The sequence below is a fragment of the Moschus berezovskii genome, chromosome 9, assembly GCF_049115385.1.
Source record: "Moschus berezovskii isolate FMDL1 chromosome 9, NW_MosBer_1.0, whole genome shotgun sequence".
Classification (NCBI taxonomy): Eukaryota; Metazoa; Chordata; class Mammalia; order Artiodactyla; family Moschidae; genus Moschus; species Moschus berezovskii.
In genome coordinates, this window is record NC_142468.1 from 84,037,455 (window position 1) to 84,060,903 (window position 23,449).

At 41.1% G+C, this 23,449-nt stretch overlaps 1 protein-coding gene across 1 annotated transcript in view; it reads right to left on the minus strand.

Annotated features, from left to right (window-relative positions):
- TBCA (tubulin folding cofactor A) overlaps nt 1–23,224 on the minus strand; it is a 95,860-nt gene extending 72,636 nt beyond the window's left edge. Inside the window, exon 1 of the mRNA XM_055435532.2 lies at nt 23,065–23,224. Coding sequence (XP_055291507.1) covers nt 23,065–23,117 — 53 coding nt within the window. The 5' untranslated portion in view covers nt 23,118–23,224. The remainder of the gene's footprint in view (nt 1–23,064) is intronic.
- Nucleotides 23,225–23,449: the final 225 nt, after the last annotated feature.

Sequence of the window (23,449 nt, forward strand, 5' to 3'; positions counted from 1 at the left end):
GTTGGGTACCGCTCACTCCCATACTGCTGGAGTAGGAAGATTCTGGGACCTCTGACAAGAGCCAGCAAAAGGTGCCAATTCTCACCATGACAGACATCCAAGTCTCTATCTGCAGTCAAGTGGAAGCAGAATGGTGGTAGGAGTCTTGTTCTTCCCCTTTCTAAATTTAGATTAGCAGGAAAAAATATTTCTGGAACTAGCTCCTTCTGCCGTGCGACTCTTGGTTATTTGGTATGAGTACTCATGGATTTTGTTGATCCTTTGCCTCCCAGAAATGGTCACTGTTTTCCTGCTCTACACCTTAAGAGCTTGGCTTTGTGACTAGTGAACGAAAATAGCCTCTCTGGTCTCTGCCATCCAGAAGCTGCGCTTACTGGGGTACAGCTGGTGGCCAGTTGGACAAACAAGCTTTCAGAAACTCTCCTTGTACTTGCTGTGCCAGTTCTCAGGGGAGTTTGTCCCAGTCCACAAGGGGTATTTGCCATCTCAACCTTTGTAGCGTTCAATGAAGGACCTGAATTTTTGAGACAATCTTTGAAAATGAACTTTCTGAATCTTATAAGCGCTACATTTTTTTTTTTGCACTCTCATATGGAACATCTCTTTCATCACTGGTTAAGCCATAATAAGGTTTATTGGTTTGAGTCACTATTGAGATTAAATTGACTATATTAGAAAGAAAAAAAAATTCTTTTAGAGAGAGCTCTTATCCTAAACAACTGTCTTACTGAAAGACAAAGTTAAGTAAATACAATGTAGTATAATAGTTAGCCTCAGGGACTCCTTTAACAAAAGAAGTTATACTCCATATAAATTCCTCCTTCTGAGAACCCAAAGAATTAAACGCAACACTTGCTATTTTACAAGCAAGTGTAAGAACTGCAGTTCTGGAAGATGCAGACATATCTTTTTTTAAAGGCCAACACCTTACTAAGCTTGTTTTGTGTTCTGAGAACTTGGCTTGCTAACCATTAGGCTAAGGACTCTGAAATATGGCTGGACAGAAAGGTGGGGTGAATTCCATTTGTAGCTAGGGTCCTACTAAACTGGTGCTGGCACTCAGAGGAGTTACAACCTAGAATTACAATGGCTATTATGAGGAAAAACATGATCCTAAAGGATACATGCATACCAGTGTTCACTGCAGCACTGTTTACAATAACCAAGACATGGAAGCAACCTAAATGTCCATCCGATAGAGGAATGGATAAAGAAGACGTGGTTCATATATACAACAGAATGTTACTCAGCCACTAAAAAATGAAATCATGCCATTTACAGCAACACTAATGGACCTAGAGATTGTCACACTGAGTGAAGTCAGTCAGGGAAGGAGAAACATTGTATGACAATCCTTATATGTGGAATCTAAAAAGAAATGATACAAATGAAGCTATTTGCAAAACAGAAAGACACTCACAGACTTCAGAGAAGGAACTTGTGGTTGCTGGGATAGTTAGGGAGTTTAGGAAGGACACGTATACAATGCTAGATTTAAAATATATTTGCTTTTGAGATCTTGTATTATCACTTCAGTCAAATATATAATTAAGTATTGTTTCATAACAATCTGTGATCCTATTTAGTCAAATGTCCAAACCTTTTAATACAAACCAAACTTGACAAAGTTACCAAAACCAAAGATTGAAGTCCTTTTGACCTCTTGCTAAACTTTGGGATTTTTCAGAGGGCCCCAAAACATTTCAAAGGATTTGTTCTTTCTTCTTATAAAGAGATATGCTATATTAATTAGGCTTATTTGGTATGTCAAATTACATGGCAAGCGATGTCAAATAAGTGATGCTAAAACCTTCTTAGATTACATTTGTGTAGATCTATATTATTAACCTAAGTGCTCCTGAAATAAATTCTTACAAATTAGATGTGTCCTGGTATAACATTAACAGCTTTAATTCCAGTTATTATACTAACAGGTCGAATGTTATAGAAATAACCAAACTTCCTTGTCAATTCCATTATAATGAACTCATTGAATCTGCAATAATAGACATTAAAGTCATTTGTCATTTACAATTATTGCTTTACTCTGATGCTTTACAAAATGCTTCACCTTCAAGGAGATTCATAGAAAAGACCCTGACAAATACTCTAGAATGGAGGTTTTTTTATAACTTTAGGATTCTATATAACAAGGAACTGGGTAAAATTTTCTAAAACTTTAATGGAAAACTGATTTATAAAGCTGCTAACCTAAGATGAAGATCAACAACAATTAATTACAGAAGATTAAATGAACTAATAAGGATGATCATAATTTTTATGACCTCTCATGCTGGTTCTCTAACATTTTGTTTTCCAGATATAAAAAAAAAACCTTTCCTCTTAAGCTCACTATGACTTACAGCAATTTGGTAAATTATACCTTTGTAAGAGAACTGAATCATTTATTTCTTTCTCCCTATCTGATCCTTTCAGAATTTGGAAACTCTGAATATTCTTATTTTCATAGAAGTATACTTATCTGCATAAATTCAAAAGGAATCTGATCTACTTACAACAGGATATAATTGGAAACATTGGTCATACTGCCAAGGTTTTGGCTGGACTGTCATGTTTAAGAAGGTCCATGCTGCTAAGTCGCTTCAGTCGTGTCCGACTCTAGACAGCAGCCCACGAGGCCTCCCCGTCCCTGGGATTCTCCAGGCAAGAACACTGGAGTGGGTTGCCATCTCCTTCCCCAATGCACAGAAGTGAAAAGTGAAAGTAAAGACTCTCAGTCATGTCCGACTCTTAGCGACCCCACAGACTGCAGCCTACCAGGCTCCTCCGTCCACAGGATTTTCCAGGCAAGAGTACTGGAAAGAATTGCCTTCTCCAAGAATGTCCATAAACTGCCTCAATGTCCATAGACTGACTCAATGTCCACAGACTGACTCAAATAGTGACCAAATAGATTTAAGGAACTAAGACTGAAAAAGTAAAAGTGTTAGTCACTCAGCATGTCCAACTCTGTGACCCCATGGACTATAACCTGCAAGGCTCCTCTGTCCATGGGATTTTCCAGGCAAGAATATTGGAGTGGGTTGCTGTGTCCTTCTCCAGGGCCTGAAATGAGACAAATTGTTTAACTGAACCAACTTACCAACCAACTCAACTTCTGGACTGTGAGATTTCTCAGAGAAGTTTTCAAAAGTGGGACTGAAGGAGTTCAGAATGAGCCTCCCTAAAATGTGCCACTTTGACACGTGGATTGTTTTGAGGTAAAAGGCAATGAAGACACTGTGGATCAAGAGAAACTTCTGCCCCTCCCTTAACTACCAAGGAGAATTTAAATTGGGGGTCTTCCCCAGAATCTGAATTATTAGAAAAAATACATTTTATCTGAGTGACCCATCTATATGGCAGGGCAAACAACTAATTACCAAACATCTGTTCTTACTATTGTTCTATGAACGATCCCCTTCTCATCTGAAGCCCCTGGCCCCTTTCCATTCCTGAGCTCGGACTGACATGCTTACCTCATTTTTCCATTCTGTCTTTGAAATACTCAGGTATGTAGGGTTCCTGTATATCAAGTTAAGTTGGATTTTCTCTTATTAATTTGTCTCATGTCAATTCAATTATTAGACCATCTGAAGGAATCTTTGAAGGGTAGAGGAAAATTATTCCTCCTCAACGGTTTAATTCTTTCCATACCAAAAGAATATTAAACTGCATATTAACAAAACACTGTATTAAATCATCAGTGGAATTACAAATAGATAAAACTCTTTGGAGGGCAACTTGCCAGTATCTCTCAAAATTTAAAACACATAAGCCACCTGAGCCAGTGAATGGCAGCAGAAGATGCCACCCCAAAATAGGTCACTTTAACATAAGGATGATTTTGAGCTGAAGGCAACTGAGAAAAAGCAGATACAAGAAACGTCATCTGCCCTCTCCCACTTACCTAAAAGCTGGACATAAATCTGTAATGGTGTCTCTCCTCTCTTCTGTAGCACAAGACAGAAGTTAATCACCAGATTAATCACTCTAGACCCTTACCAGCCCAGAGAAGAACCAGAGGAATCTACACAACAAACTTTACTGATTAGCCCTTACCATTCATAGTTATCTCCCCAATATTTACCTTCTCACAATCTGCTAGAAACTCAAAGCTCCTTTCCCTTGTATTATCTTTTCTCTACAAATGTATTGTTCTTTGGTTAAGATGCTATATAAGGCCTAGTTCTAAGCAACCTTTTGAGTTACTCATTATTGAATATCCCTCTGTGTTTCTGTGTTAATAATGTGGTTTCCTTGTTAATCTGTCTTTCGTCTGATTTATACAGGGTCCCAGCCAGAGTGCGCTTAGGAGCACACAGAAAGAAGTTTCTCCTTCCCCACACCAACAGCTCCACTTGTGCAGATTTACTGTACAGACATATCTGCACGTTTTAAAACTACACACATACAAGAAAACTCACTGAGGTATTCTTCACAACAAAATACTGGAAACAATATAGAAGTTCATCAATAGAAAAGCGAAATAAAGTGTTAGTTTGGCTCAGTTGCGTCCAACTCTGCGATCCCACGGACTGTAGCCCACCAGGTTCCTCTGTCCATGGGACTTCCCAGGCAAGAATACTAGACTGGGCTGCCATTCTCTTCTCCAGGGGATCTTCCCGACCCGGGCATCGAACCTGGGTCTCCAGCATTGCAGGCAGATTCTTTACCATCTGAGACACCAGGGAAAACTACAGAAAACTGGGTTTTAAAAAAAAGTGGTATGTCCATACAGAACACGCTAAAAACAGTGTCTACAGAGAGGACTACTGTGTGGTCAGGCCACTCAAGATGGCTGTTCTCTTGCCCTCTATACATACCGTGCTCTCAGCCAGTGCCGGCTTCATCTACACGCTGCCCACAGGACTGATCTTCCTATGTGCTTGCCTAAGGCCCCAACTAGTGACTGTTCTTATCAAAGGGGCAGTGAGGAGCATGCAACTCTGCCAGTTTCCCTGGTAACTGATGAGCCAAGCAGACATCAATTCCCCCTATAACTGCCAAACCCCGCTCACTCCTGATGAAAACTGCCACCACATCCTGCCTGCCATCTGCCACACGTGGTGAGGTATCGCTCCAGGATCTTGCTTCAGACATGTAAGATTCCTTCTATCCAATAAATCACTGATATCTCCATTGCTGACACCAAACTCTTTCTTTGGCCTTGAAACTGGGCAAGTATAGGCATTGCAGGCCTGCAGAGTGGAGCCCAACAACTATCATTTGTTTTTAAAGACATAAATGTAAATACTTATGCAGGTACTGAATATCTCTAGGATATACACACACACAAATGAGTAAAAATATTGGCTCCAAGAGGGAAAAACTGGGTGCCTAACAGATAGGGGTGACAGACTTATATTTCACTGTGCATCTATCTTTAAGTACCTTTGGAATTTTGTGCCATGTCTATACTGAAAACAGTTCAAAAGATTGTTTAAATATATTAAAGAGAGATGAAGAATGAGATACTGTTTCTGTTTTCAGGGACCTTAAAATGTCACTGAGTAAATTCATTCATTTTATATTTACCAACAGTCTTTTTTTGTGTCAGGCTTCTGGGGAATATATCCCTGCCTTCATGGAGCTTATATCCTAGATGAGATGAACGTACAATATTATGATAGCTAGAGAGTCTAGTTCAAGTAAAGCAATAATAAAAGGCAAGACTTCTGACAATTTCTATTCTCACTTCACTATTCAGAAATAAATGAAACAGTCTCAGTTCCCCTAAAACATGTTAGCAGCCGCAGACAGACAGTGAGGAACGCAAACAGACTGAAGCATACAGCACTAGAAGCAGGATCGTGACGAGGCACAGTGATGGCTGATGACACTCCATGAAAGCAAGTGGCAGAGACAACAGAAAGGAAACACGAAACCAAGCTAGCACAATATAATTCAAGCATTCTCCAGCGAGGGACTCAGGTACACTGCAAAGGTGTGATTTACAGTCAAGTTTCTAGGATCTCCGTAGATATGGGAAAAAAGCTATAAATACTTGGGTGTTAAGTTTCATAAACTGTCCCACAAAAGACTATTTAACACTATTAAGTTCATGTATGCAACATTTTCTACAGGATATTATGTATACCATGTATAGCTATGCTTCCAGAAAGGAAAAACACTCAGAATGGATTCCAGGAATGCCTCCTAAATTACTGCAAGCCCTGCAATAGAAGTAGTGACTCTGCTACTGAGGGGCTAGAACAGAAGAAGGCAGAGAGTCTGTGAGAACAGGTGGTTGGGATCAAGGTAAGGCACACTCATTCATCCTTTCCCCCTTCTCTTTCTTCCACACCCCCCACCCAACTCCAATCAAAGAACATAGCCCCCACAGATAAGAGGGGGCTACTACACATAGTTCTTTAAGAAAACAGAGAAAGGAGACAGCCAGGAAACTTCTGCAGAGGTGGTGACATCTCCTGAGACCTGAGCCCAAATCCTCACATGATAGGTAGGCCCTATAGGATCTATACCCCTCTCCCTCCTACTTCTGAAAGTGTCTCCTATCCTTCCTCCCCTTTATCTCTTGGATGTTCTTCCCCAAACAGGCCAATCATTATTTTCCAAGACTGTTCATTTTGTCTGAAAGGTTCTTCCCCCATATAGTCCATGGCTCTTCTTGGCCATACTTGGCCATCATGAAGATTAAGGACAGCTACACTCTCATATACCTGTAATCCATTCAGGGCCCATTTCTTATAAAATTCTGCCTTACACTAACTATTATATATGTGCACTAAAAGCCATGTTTAACAAAGTACATTGTAGCATTATTTGTAAAACTGGAAAAAGTTAAAACTAAATATTTACCAACACGAGAATGGAAAAAAAACTAGCAAATTCACAAAAGAGAATGAATTAGAGCTGACAGTTTCAACATGAATAAATCTCAAGAACAGTAATATGCACAAAAACTAGGCTATAGAAAGATTCCTACAATATGACACTACTCATAATTTTTAAATGAATCTGTATTTTGAAAGGTAATACATGATTCAAAATTATAAGAATTTCCTCCTACCCCTGTCCTCAGTTATACAGCTTCTCTCCCAGGGACAACCAACATGACCAGCTTCCTATGTATCCTTCCAGATATATTTTACGATACATAGGGCAGTTAAGTGTGCAGAACAATACTTTAATATGGTTCATGTATATCTACATATAAACTAAAAGTTTAAAAATATGCGTGGAGAGACTTCCCTGGTGGTCCGGCGGTTAAAGGTCTGAGCTGCCACTGCACAGGGCATGGTTTCAATCCTGGGAAACCACGACATGCACCAAGATGGGAAAGATTCCACACGACGCGCACCACAACCAAAAAATAAACGCATGGAAGATAAAGATCAAATTCAGAATAATAATTACTTAAAGGCAAAGAAGCGGAGAAGGCAATGGCAAGCCACTCCAATACTCTTGCCTAGAAAACCCCATGGATGGAGGAGCCTGGTAGGCTGCAGTCTGTGGGGTCGCTAAGGGTTGGACACGACTGAGCGACTTCACTTTCACTTTTCACTTTCACACATTGGATAAGGAAATGGCAACCCACTCCAGTGTTCTTGCGTGGAGAATCCCAGGGACAGGGGAGCCTGGTGGGCTTCCGTCTATGGGGTCACACAGAGTCGGACACGACTGAAGTGACTTAGCAGCAGCAGCAAAGGCAAAGAAGAAAAGGAACAAATTCAGAAAGGGCACTGCAAGTGTAACTATATTGTTTCATTTCAGGTTTACTATGCTTTCTCTTTTTCTCTTACATGAAATAACATTTTTTCTTCATAAAACAGATGAAGAGGATCACATTTGAGAAAATAATTAGTTTGGTGTCAGATAAAGTTTGAAACCAGAGGATACTAAAATAAGGACATAAATTCAATAATTTAAAATGAGTTTAAAGCTCAGGAGAAAGCTGAAGATTTGGGATTTATATAAAGAGATACGAGATACCTGCAATTCTAAGAATAAATGTTTAGATATACATACACTGTAAAATTTAATAGAACAAAAATTCCTTAAGGACTGGGCCCAAAACTCTGCCATATTAAGTTTCCCTGAAATATCACCTACTAACCATAATCAGATTTCAATTTACCTATATCCTTATTATTTTTCTTAGGTTTCAGGAAAAAAATCCTGATATAGATGAGTCTATTTATGTAAGTAAATTAACAGTAGGCAGTTACACCACACACACACATAGACACAATTTTAGTTAAGTTAGAATCAAAAGGAGATGGTGCTCTGGTTAGCTCTAGGTAAACTACAAAACTTTTTTAGATTAAACTTATTAATAATTAAAAACGTTTCAACAACAGACTTTCTTCCTAGTTGAAAAAAGTCCCGGATGAGGGTGGGAGGGAGGCTCAAGAGGATGGGGATGCATGTACACTTATGGCTGATTCACGCTGTTGCACAGCAGCCAACACACCACTGCAAAGTAATTATCCTCCAATTAAAACTACATTTTAAAAAAATCCTTCAAAGTTGTTAACTTTTAAAGAAATCCTTGATATAAACATATTATCTTTCATTTCTCTAACAAAAATACTATCCTGACAAGAGTCTTTAAGTGAAGATTGTGACTACCCGCAGCTATTTTATTGCCCTTTGGAAGTGTAACTGGAGTATTCAGCAATCTCTCTCTTTTCAGTCTCTCACTTTTAGTTATAAAAGCAAACCTCAATTATGTTAGGTGTTCCCCCTCATATAATTGATTTTTCTGGTTTTCCCCATTCCTTGGCTCAATTTGCAAATAGGTATTAAATGCCTGTTTTAGTATAAGCCATGTATTATGTACCATCCCTTTGGTCCCTAAAAAGATGAAAAGAACTGTTTGGCCTTAAGAAAATTTTTGTAAATCTTATATATAGTGCAGAGACGATTTGAAATGAAAAGCATTGTACCAGTAACCTAAGATGACTTACACTTCAGTAAACTTACAGGTCTTCAAAAGCTTCATAGAGTACAGACGTTATTTCGGACAATGGATGCACATTAAAAGCATATCATTTCAGTATGGTTCAGAAGCTGAGGATGATTTAGTGAAAAAGTAGATGCCTACTTGTTTGGAGACAAATAAACCCTAAGTTAAAGCATATGTGCACACTAAGGCTCTGTAAGGTATTTCTTTAGCACAGGTAAAAGAATATCAACAACAAATACGGAACTTAGTTTAAAAAATACTAAGGAGGGTTTGAAAATAACTATAATCTAGCATCAGAATTGTAGGGACATCTTCTGACAATTGTGGTGAATCACTTATAGATTTCAGAATAAGGACTCTTAAAAACTTACTACTCACTTGATTACTCTTCCCTGAGATAAACTGTATGGAAGTGCAATAACAGGGAAACTGGCTTTGACATATTATGGTAACAAAATTGATACAATATTTTTTAAGGTGTTAAAAAATATGGGGTCACTGATATAAACAGAGATATTCTGCTAGGGCTTCAAGGCAGGGAATCAATGCCTCAATAATTTAAAGAAAAATAGCCACTACCAAGGCCTGGAGATTAATTCAAAACACAAGTTTCACGTTCCTCCCTTCTCTCTCTAGAGCCAATCAGTGAAAATGACAAACAACTAAGTTTTTTTTTTTTCACAATTTAAAAGAAAGCATAGGACTTCCCTGGTGGTCCAGTGGTTAAGACTCTGGGCTTCCAAAGCAGGGGACATAGGTTTGATCCCTGATCAGGGAACCAAGATTCCATATGGCATATGGCACAGCCAAAAAATGTTTAATAAAAGAAAGCATGTTTCAGGGACGGAATCCTATGTTTCAAGTTCTAAGGACAGAGATTCATGACACTGTACAGGAGGCAGTGATCAAGACCATCCCCAAGAAAAAGAAAAGAAAAAGGCAAAATGCACTCATTTTGCACTACTGCACAATTGCACTCATCTCACATGCCAGTAAAGTAATCCTCAAAATTCTCCAAGCCAGGTATCAACAGTATGTGAACCAAGAATTTATAGATATTCAAGCTGGATTTAGAAAAGGCAGAGGAACCAGAGATCAAATTGCCAACATCCACTGGATCATAGAAAAAGCAAGAGAGTTCCAGAAAAACTTCTGCTTTATTGACTATGGCCAAGCCTCTGACTGTGCTGGCCACAACAAACTGTGGAAAATTCTTCAAGAGATGAGAATATCAGATTACCTTACCTGCCTTCTGAGAAATCTGTATATAGGTCAAGAAGAAACAGTTAGAACCAGACATGGAACAACAGACTGGTTCCAAATGGGGAAAGGAGTACATCAAAGCTGTACATTGTCACCCTGCTTATTTAACTTATATGCAGAGTACATCATGAGGAACGCTGAGCTGGAAGAAGCACAAGCTGGAATCAAGATTGCCGGGAGAAATATCAATAAACTCAGATATGCAGATGACACCACTCTTATGGCAGAAAGTGAAGAAGAACTAAAGAGCCTCTTAATGAAAGTGAAAGAGGAGAATGAAAAAGTTGGCTTAAAACTCAACATTCAAAAAATGAAGATCATGGCATCCAGTTCCATTATTTCTTGGCAAATAGATGGGGAAACAATGGAGACAGTGAGAGACTTTATTTTTGGGCGCTCCAAAATCACTGCAGCCAAGAAATTAAAAGACGCTTGCTCCTTGGAAGAAAAGCTATGACCAACCTAGACAGCATATTAAAAAGCAGAGACATTACTTTGCCAACAAAGGTTCCTCTAGTCAAAGCTATGGTTTTTCCATAGTCATGTATGAATATGAGAGCTGGACTATAAAGGAAGCTGAGCGGTGAAGAAATTGATGCTTTTCAACTGTGGTGTTGGAGAAGACTTGTGAGAGTCCCTTGGATAGCAAGGAGATCAAACCAGTCCATCCTACAGGAAATCAGTCCTGAATATTCACTGGAAGGACTGATTCTGAAGCTGAAGCTCCAATACTTTGGCCACCTGATGGGAAGAACTGACTCACTGGAAAAGACCCTAATACTGGGAAAGATTGAAGGCAGGAGAAGGGGATGACAGAGGATGAGATGGTTGGACGGCATCGCCAACTCAATGGACATGAGTTTGAGTAAGCTCCGGGAGTTGGTGATGGACAGGGAAGTCTGGCGTGCTGCAGTTCATGGGGTCGAAAAGAGTTTGACTTGACTGAGCTACTGAACTGAAGTTCCAGGGTCTCTCCTGGAGAAACTACACTGTTTATATATCTACAGAATGATAATGATGGCAGTTAATAAATACTGAACACATATTAACATACATTGAACATAACGTCAGGCATTTGGGCTAAATGCTTTACATGATTACCTTAAAATTTCCCAAACAACAGAACAAGGAAGATACTATCATTAACCCATTTTCCAGCTAAGAAAGCTGGGGCTTTTAAAGGTTAAGTAACTTGCTGCTGCTGCTGCTGCTAAGTCACTTCAGTCGTGTCCGACTCTGTGTGACCCCATAGACGGAAGCCCACCAGGCTCCCCCGTCCCTGGGATTCTCCAGGCAAGAACACTGGAGTGGGTTGCCATTTCCTTCTCCAATGTGTGAAAGTGAAAAGTGAAAGTGAAGTCGCTCAGTCGTGTCCGACCCTTAGCGACCCCACGGACCACAGCCTACCAGGCTCCTCCATCCATGGGATTTTCTAGGCAAGAGTAAGGGTCACCAATGTAGTAAGTGAAGCCTGGGCTTCCATCTCTGTAACCCCAACTGGGGCAATGATATAATAACTATAATGCTGTCACATCATAATTGACTCAGTAGCTCCCTACTGCTTATCAGCTCAAAAAATCCTTATAGAAGGACTTCTCTAGTGGTCCAGTGAATAAGACTCTGCACTCTCAAAGTTGGGGGCCAGGGTTCAATTCCGTCAGGGAACTAGACCCCAAATGCAGCAACTAAGAGTTCACATGCCACAGTGAAGATCAAAGACTCCCACATGATGCAACTAAGACCCAGCACAGCCAAATAAGTACTTTTTTTTTAAAGCTCACAAAATTATTTTTAAAAATCCTTATAGAATAAGACATGAATTTGTCCACTGGAAAGACTTCTACTGAACATATACTAGATGCCAACAGCATACCAAGTGCTTCAAAGACAGAGGTTCTGAGTGAGGCTGCTAAATAAGTGATCTTTGGATCATTGTTATTTTAAAACGAGCTTATTTGGAAACATTAAACAGCATCACAGTTGGAATTTTGTTCTATTAATTGTATTACTGGAAAAGGAAAGTTGGAATAGGAAGACCACACATTTAAGCATTTATATTCTAAATACTTCTGGACTACTATTTTTAACAACCTACTATTTTTCCAACCTGGCTTACCACAGATTTTAAACATTTTCTATGAAACAAAAAAATGCAATGAAAACACAGAACATGTCTACAGACACACACACACAGGAGTCAAAGGATCTTTTATTTCCATATTCAACTTGCAGAACAATACAGGTTGTGCTGGGAAAACAACGGTCATGAGTGGCCTTAGCTTTCTTCCTTTCCAACTTTGAGAGACATCTGGTTGCCAGCTGCGTAAGCTCCTGAGTCAATGTTTGCCAAGTAGCTGGCAGAAGGTGGGGAAGAGCTGACCACCTGCAATCCATTTTGACAATGACTTTGACCACCACTTTGGAGAACTGGATACAATATAGAAATTCCAAAGAGCTGGCTAAATTTCAAGGTAGGAAGTTGGCCATTTTGGCTGAACTTACTTTAACTGACATCAAAGGCCTATGATGTGGAAGATGAGGAGAAAACACTAAAATATAAAAAGTTACTAAAGCTTACAAGAAAAATTTACAAGGCTATGTCCTAAACCTCTCCCAGATATTGTCCATCCTAATTTTAGCCATAATTACTTTAAAAGGGGTTAGTATATACAATTACAACTAAAGGAGGAAACAACAGACAAGTGCAACTAATGGCGCAAAACTATATCTCCATACAACATATGAGTCTTTCATGTTTTCATAAAGTACATGTGTCGTCCAGAGTGTTCACTTTTGGGTCAATATAAAATATGTAACTGTTGGAAGCCGGCATGAGAGACCCCGCCCATGACAAGGTCTTGGTTCGAGGAGCTGGCACACAAGGCCATCCAGACCTCCGAGGATTTCTCAGGGCCACCCCATCATCTACTCCCAGGCCTCCGTCTTTTCTTCTGATGCTTGGTAGTCCTCTGTGCTTTCTAAGAATTCTTCTGACTCCTGCTCAAATATCCCCCTTGAAGCCTTTGCATGGCAGCAATACAGTCCCTGAGGGTGTATGGGCCCTATAAACAGGCCAGGAATGAAGGAAATATTTTTACACAGAACATCCTACCCCTTCTGGCCCTGCTGGGGTTATAAATGTCAATTTAGAATTTGGAATGCTCAGGACTGCACAAAGCGCCCCTGGCATAAAGCTAAGTCTGCTAACAATAGGCCTAAACACTCCACAAGCAAAATAGATACAGAGCCTTTGACGAGTTTAGAAGGGCCCCTTAGAGTGAGATCTGGAGGGAGCTCATGAGACTCTTGGCCCTCAAGGTCACATAGCAGTGCTCGCTGCTATGTCTCCCTGCCCCGTCTATGGTGTGCCTGGGAGTACACTAGAAGTAAACACAGAGATAAAGGTTGATGACAAAATGAATAACCGTATAGTATTAGTGTAAAAAATTGTCTCTGCAGATATATGGGGGTAGAGCCCAAAACCAGATACCATGCTACCTAGGGAGTCACAAAGTCTGCCCAGAACTGAGGCTCCCAAGATAAAGTTTGCTAATAGTTTTTACAGTTGACTAACTGATACACAGAGTCGGACTCGACTGAAGTGACTTAGCAGCAGCAGCAACTGATACACAAATAAAGCCATTTTTTCATGCCTTGTGGCCTTGATGTCTTCAGTTCAGTTCAGTTCAGTTCAGTCGCTCAGTCGTGTCCGACTCTCCGCGACCCCATGAATCACAGCACGCCAGGCCTCCCTGTCCATCACCAACTCCCGGAGTACATTCAAACTCATGTCCACAGAGTCGGTGATGCCATCCAGCCATCTCATTCTCCGTCGTCCCCTTCTCCTCCCGCCCCCAACCTTTCCCAGCATCACAGTCTTTTCCAGTGAGTCAACTCGTCGCATGAGGTGGCCAAAGTATTGCAGTTTCAGCTTTAGCATCAGTCCCTCCAATGAACATCCATTTAGAATGGACTGGTTGGATCTCCTTGCAGTATAAGGGACTCTCAAGAGTCTTCTCCAGCACCACAGTTCAAAAGCATCGATTCTTCGGCGATCAGCTTTCTTCACAGTCCAACTCTCACATCCATACATGACCACGGGAAAAACCATAGCCTTGACTAGACGGACCTTGGTTGGCAAAGTAATGTCTCTGCTTTTTAATATATTATCAAGGTTGGTCATAACTTTCCTTCCAAGGAGCAAGCGTCTTTTAATTTCATGGCTGCAATCAGCATCCGCAGTGATTTTGGAGCCCAAAAAAATAAAGTCTGACACTGTTTCCACTGCTTTTCCATCTATTTCCCATGAAGTGATGGGACCAGATGCCATGATCTTTGTTTTCTGAATGTTGAGCTTCAAGCCAACCTTTTCACTCTCCTCTTTCACTTTCATCAAGAGGCTTTTGAGTTCCTCTTCACTTTCTGCCATAAGGGTAGTGTCATCTGCATATCTGAGGTTATTGATATTTCTCCCAGCAATCTTGATTCCAGCTTGTGCTTCTTCCAGCCCAGCGTTCCTCATGATGTACTCTGCATATAAGTTAAATATGCAAGGTGACAATATACAGCCTTGACGTACACCTTTTCCTATTTGGAACCAGTCTGTTGTTCCATGTCCGGTTCTAACTGTTGCTTCCTGACCTGCATACAGGTTTCTCAAGAGGCAGGTTAGGTGGTCTGGGATTCCCATCTCTTTCAGAATGTTCCACAGTTTATTGTGATCCACACAGTCAAAGGCTTTGGCATAGTCAATGAAGCAGAAATAGATGTTTTTCTGGAACTCTCTTGCTTTCTCCATGATCCAGCGGATGTTGGCAATTTGATCTCTGGTACTCTTGCCTAGAAAATCCCATGGATGGAGGAGCCTGGTAGGCTGCAGTCCGTGGGGTCGCTAAGGGTCGGACTCGACTGAGCGACTTCACTTTCACTTTTCACACAATGGAGAAGGAAATGGCAACCCACTCCAGTGTTCTTGCCTGGAGAATCCCAGGGACGGGGGAGCCTGGTGGGCTTCCGTCTGTGGGGTCACACAGAGTCGGACACGACTGAAGTGACTTAGCAGTAGCAGTAGCAGCCTCTGCCTTTTCTAAAACCTGCTTGAACATCTGGGAGTTCACGGTTTACATACTGCTGAAGCCTGGCTTGGAGAATTTTGAGCATGACTTTACTAGCGTGTGAGATGAGTGCAATTGTCCGGTAGTTTGAGCATTCTTTGGCATTGCCTTTCTTTGGGATTGGAATGAAGACTGACCTCTTCCAGTCCTGTGGCCACTGCTGAGTTTTCCAAATCTGCTGGCATATTGAGTGCAGCACTTTCACAGCATCATCTTTCAAGACTTGAAATAGCTCAACTGGAATTCCATCACCTCCACTAGCTTGATGTCTTAAGAGTCCATTTTTTAAGAGTTATGCATGAAGGTACTGACTGTTCTGGAAGATGGTTTATGACTGCATTCCTGGTACAATTTTATCAAGACAATCCCTCCTCCGTTTTTAGAATTATTGGTTTTAGGGTATGTAAGCACTAATGTCGGACATGACTGAGAGACTGAACTGAACTGAATGTGAAAAAAATAAAATAGTCTTGATTCTGCACTCAACCAAGACTCGACTCCCTTTCTTTTCTTCGCCAATGCCGCTCATCCTGAGGGTATCCCTGGACTCTGCCGAGGCTGGACCCGGGCATGTAACAGCATGTATACACACATAATGTATGTCAGTATTACATATATATTTAACAATGTGGCAATTTTACTTACCTCCTGTGCTTTTTTAATGCCTGCCATACAACATATGTGTGTGTGTGTGTGTATATATTTATATATATATATTTACCTAGTTATTTATTACAGGTATGGATATAAACAAACTTGGGAAGATGCAACAGTTTGGGAAAGGTCCTTGCTTTATAAAAAAAAAAAAAAAATCAATACAATTTCCCCACAGATTCATGATGTAAAATTCTATAATCAAGGCTTGTAGATTTGTAATTATGGTATGTCAGCTACATTTAAACAAGAGTGTTAAAAGATTGTTAAAGTTAAACTAACACAATTGCAGTGTGAATTGTCCTAGTCTCATTCTAATCTACTGGTGTCACTTTCATTTAATCAGAGAAAAACTATGGGCCAATGTCAGAGCTATTTCCAATGCCCTAACATTCTTTGTTCACATTGGATTTTAAGCCATTACCAACCTAAAATGGTTATAAAAAGATATGTTTCAGAAAGCATTTTTAATCAATTAATTCACTCACCAATGGGCATTTTTAGCAAGCTTTATTGAAAAATGAGTTGATTTAAAGTTATTAGAGAACTTTTTATGTTAAATGAATGAAAACATTATGGTCTTACAGAAGAATTTTTTTGAATTTACCATAAACACAGCTTTTTTAAAAAAACACCCTTATTTATAAACAGAAATCATATTTGGAAACTTATGGTAGACATATGCCATTTAGCTGAAATAACATACCAGCATTTAAAACATAAATGCTATTTTTTCTTCTGCTTTAGTGAAAAATGGGGCAAAGAGTATCTTTAATAAATGGTATTGAGAAAACTGGACAGCTATATGCAGAAGAATCAAATTGGACTACTTTCTCATACCATATACAAAAATATCTAAAAGCATAAAACTTCTAGAAGAAAAAATAGGCACTATACTTTCTCACATCGGTCTTAACAATATCTTTTTGGATTTGTCTCCTCAGGCAAGGGAAACAAAAACAAGAATGAACAAATGGGATTAATCAAACTAAACATCTTTTGCACAACAGAGCAAACTACCAACAAAAGGGAAAAGTCACCTACTGAACTGTGGAAGCTATCTAAAAACATATTTCTTACAAAGAAAGGATCAATAACCAAACTATACAAAAAATCACACATAACTCAAGATAAAAATAAAAAAACAAAACCTGATTTAAAAAAAAAAGGAAAACAGGTAGAAGACCTGAATAGACATTTTTCCAAAGGAGATACGTAGATGGCCAACAGGGACATGAAAAGATGCTCAACACCACTCATCATCAGGGAAATGCAGGTTAAAACCACAATGAGATATCCCTCACACCTGTCAGAATGGCTATTATCAAAAAGAAAACAATGGATGTGGAGAAAAGGAACCCATGTATACTGCTGATGGAAATGTAAATTGGTGCAGCCAGTATGGGAAACAGTATGGGATTCCTCAAAAAATTAAAAATAAAACCACCATATGATCCAGTGATTCCACTCTTGAGTATCAAAAAAAAAAAACCAAACATACGAATGTAAAAGATACATACATTCCTATGTTCCTTGCAGCATTTTCAAAGTGCCCATGAATTTGTTGTTGCTGTTGTGATTGGTGTTGTCACTAAGTTGTGTCCAACTCTTTGTGACACCATGGACTGAAGCATGCCAGGTCCCTCCCTCCTCCACTATCTCCCTGAGTTTGCTCAGACTCACTCCCACTGAGTCCATGAACAGAGGAATGGATAAGGAAGACGCGCCTGATACATACAATACATCCCGTGAGTCCACGAACAGAGGAATGGATAAGGAAGACGCGCCTGATACATACAATACACACATACAGTGGAGTATTAGCCATAAAGAAGAATTAAATCTTGCTATTTGTGACAACATGGATGGACTTAGAGAGTATTATGCCAAGTGAAGTAAGTCAGAAAAAAAATACTGTATGATTTCACTGATATGTGGGATCTAAAAAACAAAACAAATGAACAAATATAACTGAATAGAAACAGAATCAAACATAGAATAACAGGTGGTTGCCCAAGGGGAGGCATATGGAGGAGGGAAACAAGTGAGGGAGATTAAGAGGTATAAGCTTTCAGTTATAAAATGTTAATAATGAGTCATGGGTACCAAGGGGGAAAGGGGCAGGTGGGAAGAACTGGGAGACTGGGATTGACATATATACACTATTGACACTATGCATAAAATAGATAACTAACCAGAACATACTGCACAGCACAGGGAACTCGACTCAATGCTCCGTGGTGACCTAAATGGGAAGGAAATCCAAAGAGAGGGGGTACATGCAGAGCTGATTCACTTTGCAGTACAGCAGAAACAACACAGTGAAGCAACTATATTCTAATAAAAATTTTTTTAAAAAATTATTTCAATAAAACCAGAAGAAAAAAAAATGCCGTATCTTCTACTTTAGAGAAAATTACTTTCTAAATCACCAATAATCTAATACAGAAACAAGGCTACTATGGCAAAACTTCATGTTTACAGGATGCATTTAAATTTTAAGTAAAGCATAACATTTAATTCACAGTTGTGCTGTCATCAAATAGTCTCCAAATAATCACAGCACACAAAAGACAGTACTGTGTTTGCTAGATGTCTAAGTACTAATACAAATCATCCTGGTATGCTTGAGACGTTCCCAACTTCAGCACTGTAGGTTCCACATTTGGAAACCCTTCAGTTCCAAGTAAACCCTACAACTCATGCCCGTGAGACACTATGGGGAAGGGAAGGGGAAGAAAAGAGGTACAGTTCTGCACTGGAAAAGAAAAAATCTGGAGTCATATTTGGTAATCCTTGCTACAACTGCCAGATTAGCTGTGACCCAGTCACAGATAAGTAGGTCTAGAAATCTGGAACATGGATTCAAATCTTTAAAAAGAGCCTGCCAGAGCCAAACCTACCAAGCAATACCCACTAACAATGAGTCACATGTGAACACTGGCTACTTCTTGAAGTAACTTAGTATAATTACTCACTCCGAGTACACATATATCTCTATAGTCCGCAGCCAGAATTATCCCTGAGAAAACAATCATGTTTCAGGCAAAGAGATATTTGACAAGTCCTAGGAGTGAGAAGGCAATGGCAAGCCACTCCAGTACTCTTGCCTGGAAAATCCCATGGATGGAGGAGCCTGGTAGGCTGCAATCTGTGGGGTCGCTAAGGGTCGGACACGACTGAGCGACTTCACTTTCACTTTTCACTTTCACACATTGGAGAAGGCAATGGCAACCCACTCCAGTGTTCTTGCCTGGAGAATCCCAGGGACGGCAGAGCCTGGTGGGCTGCCGTCTATGGGGTCGCACAGAGTCGGACATGACTGAAGTGATGGCAGCAGCAGCAGCAGGAGTGAGAAACTCAACACCAAGTCAGAATCAATGCTGTCTTAACTAACAACCCTTTCCTAGTAACTGGACTCTCCTGTTTCTAGGAATCTAACCTCTTCTCTTGAAGTCTATTTCTGGAAATCAGATCCTTTGTCTTTGTTACAATGTGAGGTAACAAAGTTTCTCTACCACTAAAGCACTGTTGAGGCTTCTTTCCTTAGTCTGAAGTCACCGTTTTGCCAACATGCTGAAAAGTGCATCTTTCCACTCAGTTTGATCTCTCGGTTGCCAAATACCACCATCTACTTATTGCCTGTTTCCATACTCCAGTAACATTCCATCTGCCTGCCCAGATTTCTTTCTAAATTAAAGCCCACTACAGGGAATTCCTAGATCACCTGAAGAATTTTAGCAGATCTGATTAGACACTAAACTCTAAGAATTCACCCACCCTAGTACAGCCTGCCCAAACCGAACTCTAGGACTAATACCTAGAATATATTTCTAAGTGGCTTTTAATTCCTGGAAAGAAAACTAAGGAATTCAGGGCTTGAATGACTTATAAATCTCTTTTTCCAAATAAAATCTGTTACTTCTAAAGATAAATGAGGCTATGGGAAATGAACATCTTGACTAGAAAAAAGGTGCTAAGACCAGAAATTGAATTTTAGATGACTGGTTTCTAAAAACAATGCTTTTATGAACGGGAATTCATAAAACCAAGAACATGTCTGATTCATGAAACTAATTGAGAAGTCTCTGAAACTAAATCTGCAGAGGAGAAAAAAATGCATCTTTTTATAATGAAAGATGTTTAACTTACATAGAGAAGAATATAATGAAGATGAATGACCATTCATCTCCAACAATTACTAACGTGTTGCCACATATGCCTATCTTTCCTTTGCTGAAGTAAAACGTAGAATTCTAAAAATCAGAATACTAAGGCAGATGTTGGAAGGAGTCAAAGTAAAATAATTTTCAGGAAAAAGTAACAGATGAGAGAATAGGGAACAATATTTACAGGTTGAGAGTTATCTACCAAAGCAAAATATGGTTAATAAGAAGCTAAAATACAAATTTTACGGCTTTTTTAACCATATGTAATTTCAGTACATACAGACAAGCTCTAACCAAAATGCCAACAGAACAGCCATGAAAAAATATACAGTAGGCATTTGATTAATTTATAAGCAATTTGAGATATTACAGTAAATTATGAAGGGATTTCACTAAAATGATAAATGTATGTAAGTATAAGGAATCAAAATTAAACTTTGATAATGCTCTATTATTGAAATAAAATGAAAACAAAACTTTATTTCCAAGCAGTATCTGTAAGCACTTAGGCATTTTTGAAAGCCTAGAAACTTAATTATGCATATAAGTGTTTGTTGTTGTTGTGCCCAGTCATGTCCTCTCTTTCCCACCCCAGGGACTGTAGCCTGCCAGCCTCCTCTGTCCATGGAATTTTCCGGGCAAAAATACTGGAGTGGGTTGCCATTTTCTACTCCAGGGAATCTTTCCTACCGAGGGATCTAACAAACATCTCTTGCGTCTCCGGCACTGGCAAGCAGATTCTTTACCAATGCACCACCTGGGATGTCCCAAATCAGTGCGTCTCCCCAAAATAACAAATGTTGGTGAGGATGTGGCGAAAAGGGAATCCTTGTACACTGTTGGTAGGAATGGAAATTGGTGCAGCCACTATGATAAACAGCATCAAGGTTCCTCAAAAAACTAAAAATAGAACCACCATATGATCCAGCAATTCCACTCCTGGGTATTTATCTCAAGAAAATGAAAACACCAAATTTGAAAAGATACATGCACCCCAATGTTCACAGCAGCATTATTTACAAAAGCAAAGCTATGGAAGCCTGAGTATCCATCAACTGATGAACAGATACAGAAAATGTCACACACAGACACCATAGACTACTGCTCAGCCGTAAAAAAGAATGGGATTCTGCCATTTGCAACAATATAGATGGACCTGGAGGGCATTATGATCAGTGAAGTCAGACAAAGACAAACACTGTATGTTATCATAAAATGTGAATCTGAAAACAAAACACACTAATGAATATGGCAAATCGGGAACTGACTCACAGAGCAAACTAGTGGCTACCAGTTGGGTAAGAGAATGGACAGCACAGGGAATGCAGTCAATGTAACAACTTTGAATGGAGAATAAAAAAATTCTGAATCTCTATATTATATACCTGAAATTAATACTGTAAATCAACTATACCTCAATAAAAAAGAAGTCATTTCTCATGACTTTCCATCTAAAGCACTCTTCATCATATCCTTTTGGATATATCTGGCAAATCATTTTGCCAAATAGATTTATGAAAATGACATAACCAAAGTAAGCATAACAAACGTGAACAACAGAACTCTGGAATGAGTAACTGCAAATTATGTTTTCAATTACCCATCTCAACTCTCCTATTATCACACATTAAAAAAATACTCTTGGGGTGGGGCACTGTAACTTAAAAGACTGTAGGTTATAAACCTTAGTTCTTTCCCTGCTCTGCCACTAACTAGCAATGACCCGGAACAAGTTTACTTTTTCTATTTCAACTTCAAAGCTCAGTTTCTCATTTGTAAAATAGGAATACAAATCACAGTATTAGTTAACATATACTAGTAGTTTCCACGTACTGTTAAACGGAACAGCAGGTGCTGCAACAACCGCATGAGGCTGGTACTCCGTTTCACAAAGGGGGAAACTGAGGCAGATGTAATGTCTTCAACAGTACATAACATGGCAGAATCAAGATTGGAACCCAAGCAGTCTCACTTCAGAAAAGCTGTCCACTTCACTACTACTCCTCCTGTCTCCCTACTGCCGTTAACAATTACAGTTTCTAGGACAGCACAGTGTAAGGCTCTACTAATAAGCCTCAGAGGCAACAGCTTCATAAGTGAACCCATTCTCCCCTTTGCCTTGTCATTCCTCTGGTGAAAAGTATCAACACAGGGAGGAAAGGTGTGCAAAAAGGAAGAAGCCAGAGAGCTAGGATTAGACAGATTTACTGCCTAATTAACTTGTTTCTTCAGAAGGCTGTTCATCTTTTCTCTTGGAAGTTTGATCTTTTGGGGTCTGAACAATAAAGTTCTCACAAGCACTCCAGTGCCTAAGAACGGCTGGAATAACGAAGCATTACCAGACTGGCCTACCCAGGATGGTTACTTAGCATCCGACAGGCTCTGGGGCGGGCCTTGGGGACGCTGGCCGGGGAGCGCCAGGCCTCGAAGTTTGTCGAGAGCGCCGGAAGCTCACGGCCCAGTTTGGGACTGTCCCGCCTGCCATGTTGGATGACAGGGCGCCCGCCAGCTCCCATTTCGGATGGGGGCGGCCTCGGGACGCCCTCCTAAACTTCCGAACCGGCTCGCGCCTCCACCTGGGCGCAGGGAGAGGCCCGGACGCGCCCCCTCCGGCCAGGTTCCCCGGGGAGACACGGAGCGCGAGCGCAGCGGGCCTGGCCGCCGCCCCTCCGCCTCCCCGGCCGCGGGAGGGTGCGGCCCAGGGGCCCCCGCCGGGCTTTCGCGGGCACAGGCGCGGGGAGCGGAGGGTCAGGCCGGCGGACTCGGGCACCCGCGCGCCCCTCCGTCCCCGCCCGAGCCCGCCGGCCGGGGCGCCCCAGGTGAGGCCTGGGGTCCGGGGCCCGCGTCGGGCCTGCGCGCCGCCGGGCCCCTCGGGCCGCCGTGAGGCGAGGGAGAGGAGGCAGCAGTCGCGGCGCCGCTTCCGGCTCCTTACCGCTTCACCACGCCGGTTTTGATCTTGATCTGCCTCACGCGAGGATCGGCCATGGTGCCTCGAGCGCCGCGGAAAGGAGGGGCTGAGACCAGGGTAACCGCGGAGGGAGAAGCCGCGGAGGAGGCGGGCCTGGCGGCGTAGCCGGCGCGGCCCGGCGCGCGTGCGCACTCCTCGCCGCGGCCCCGGCGCTCGGGCCGCACGCGGGGCGGGGGCTGGGAGACCCGGCTCCCGCTCCCCGCTCCCCGCTCCCCGCCCTGCCCTGCCCTGCCTGCACACACACGCGGGCCGGGGCCGCTCCCCGCCCTGCCCTGCCTCCACCCAGTTCCCTGGTCGCGCGGAACCTGCCCTCGTCTAGCTCAGATAGCTCCTCTTTTAGTTCTTGAAC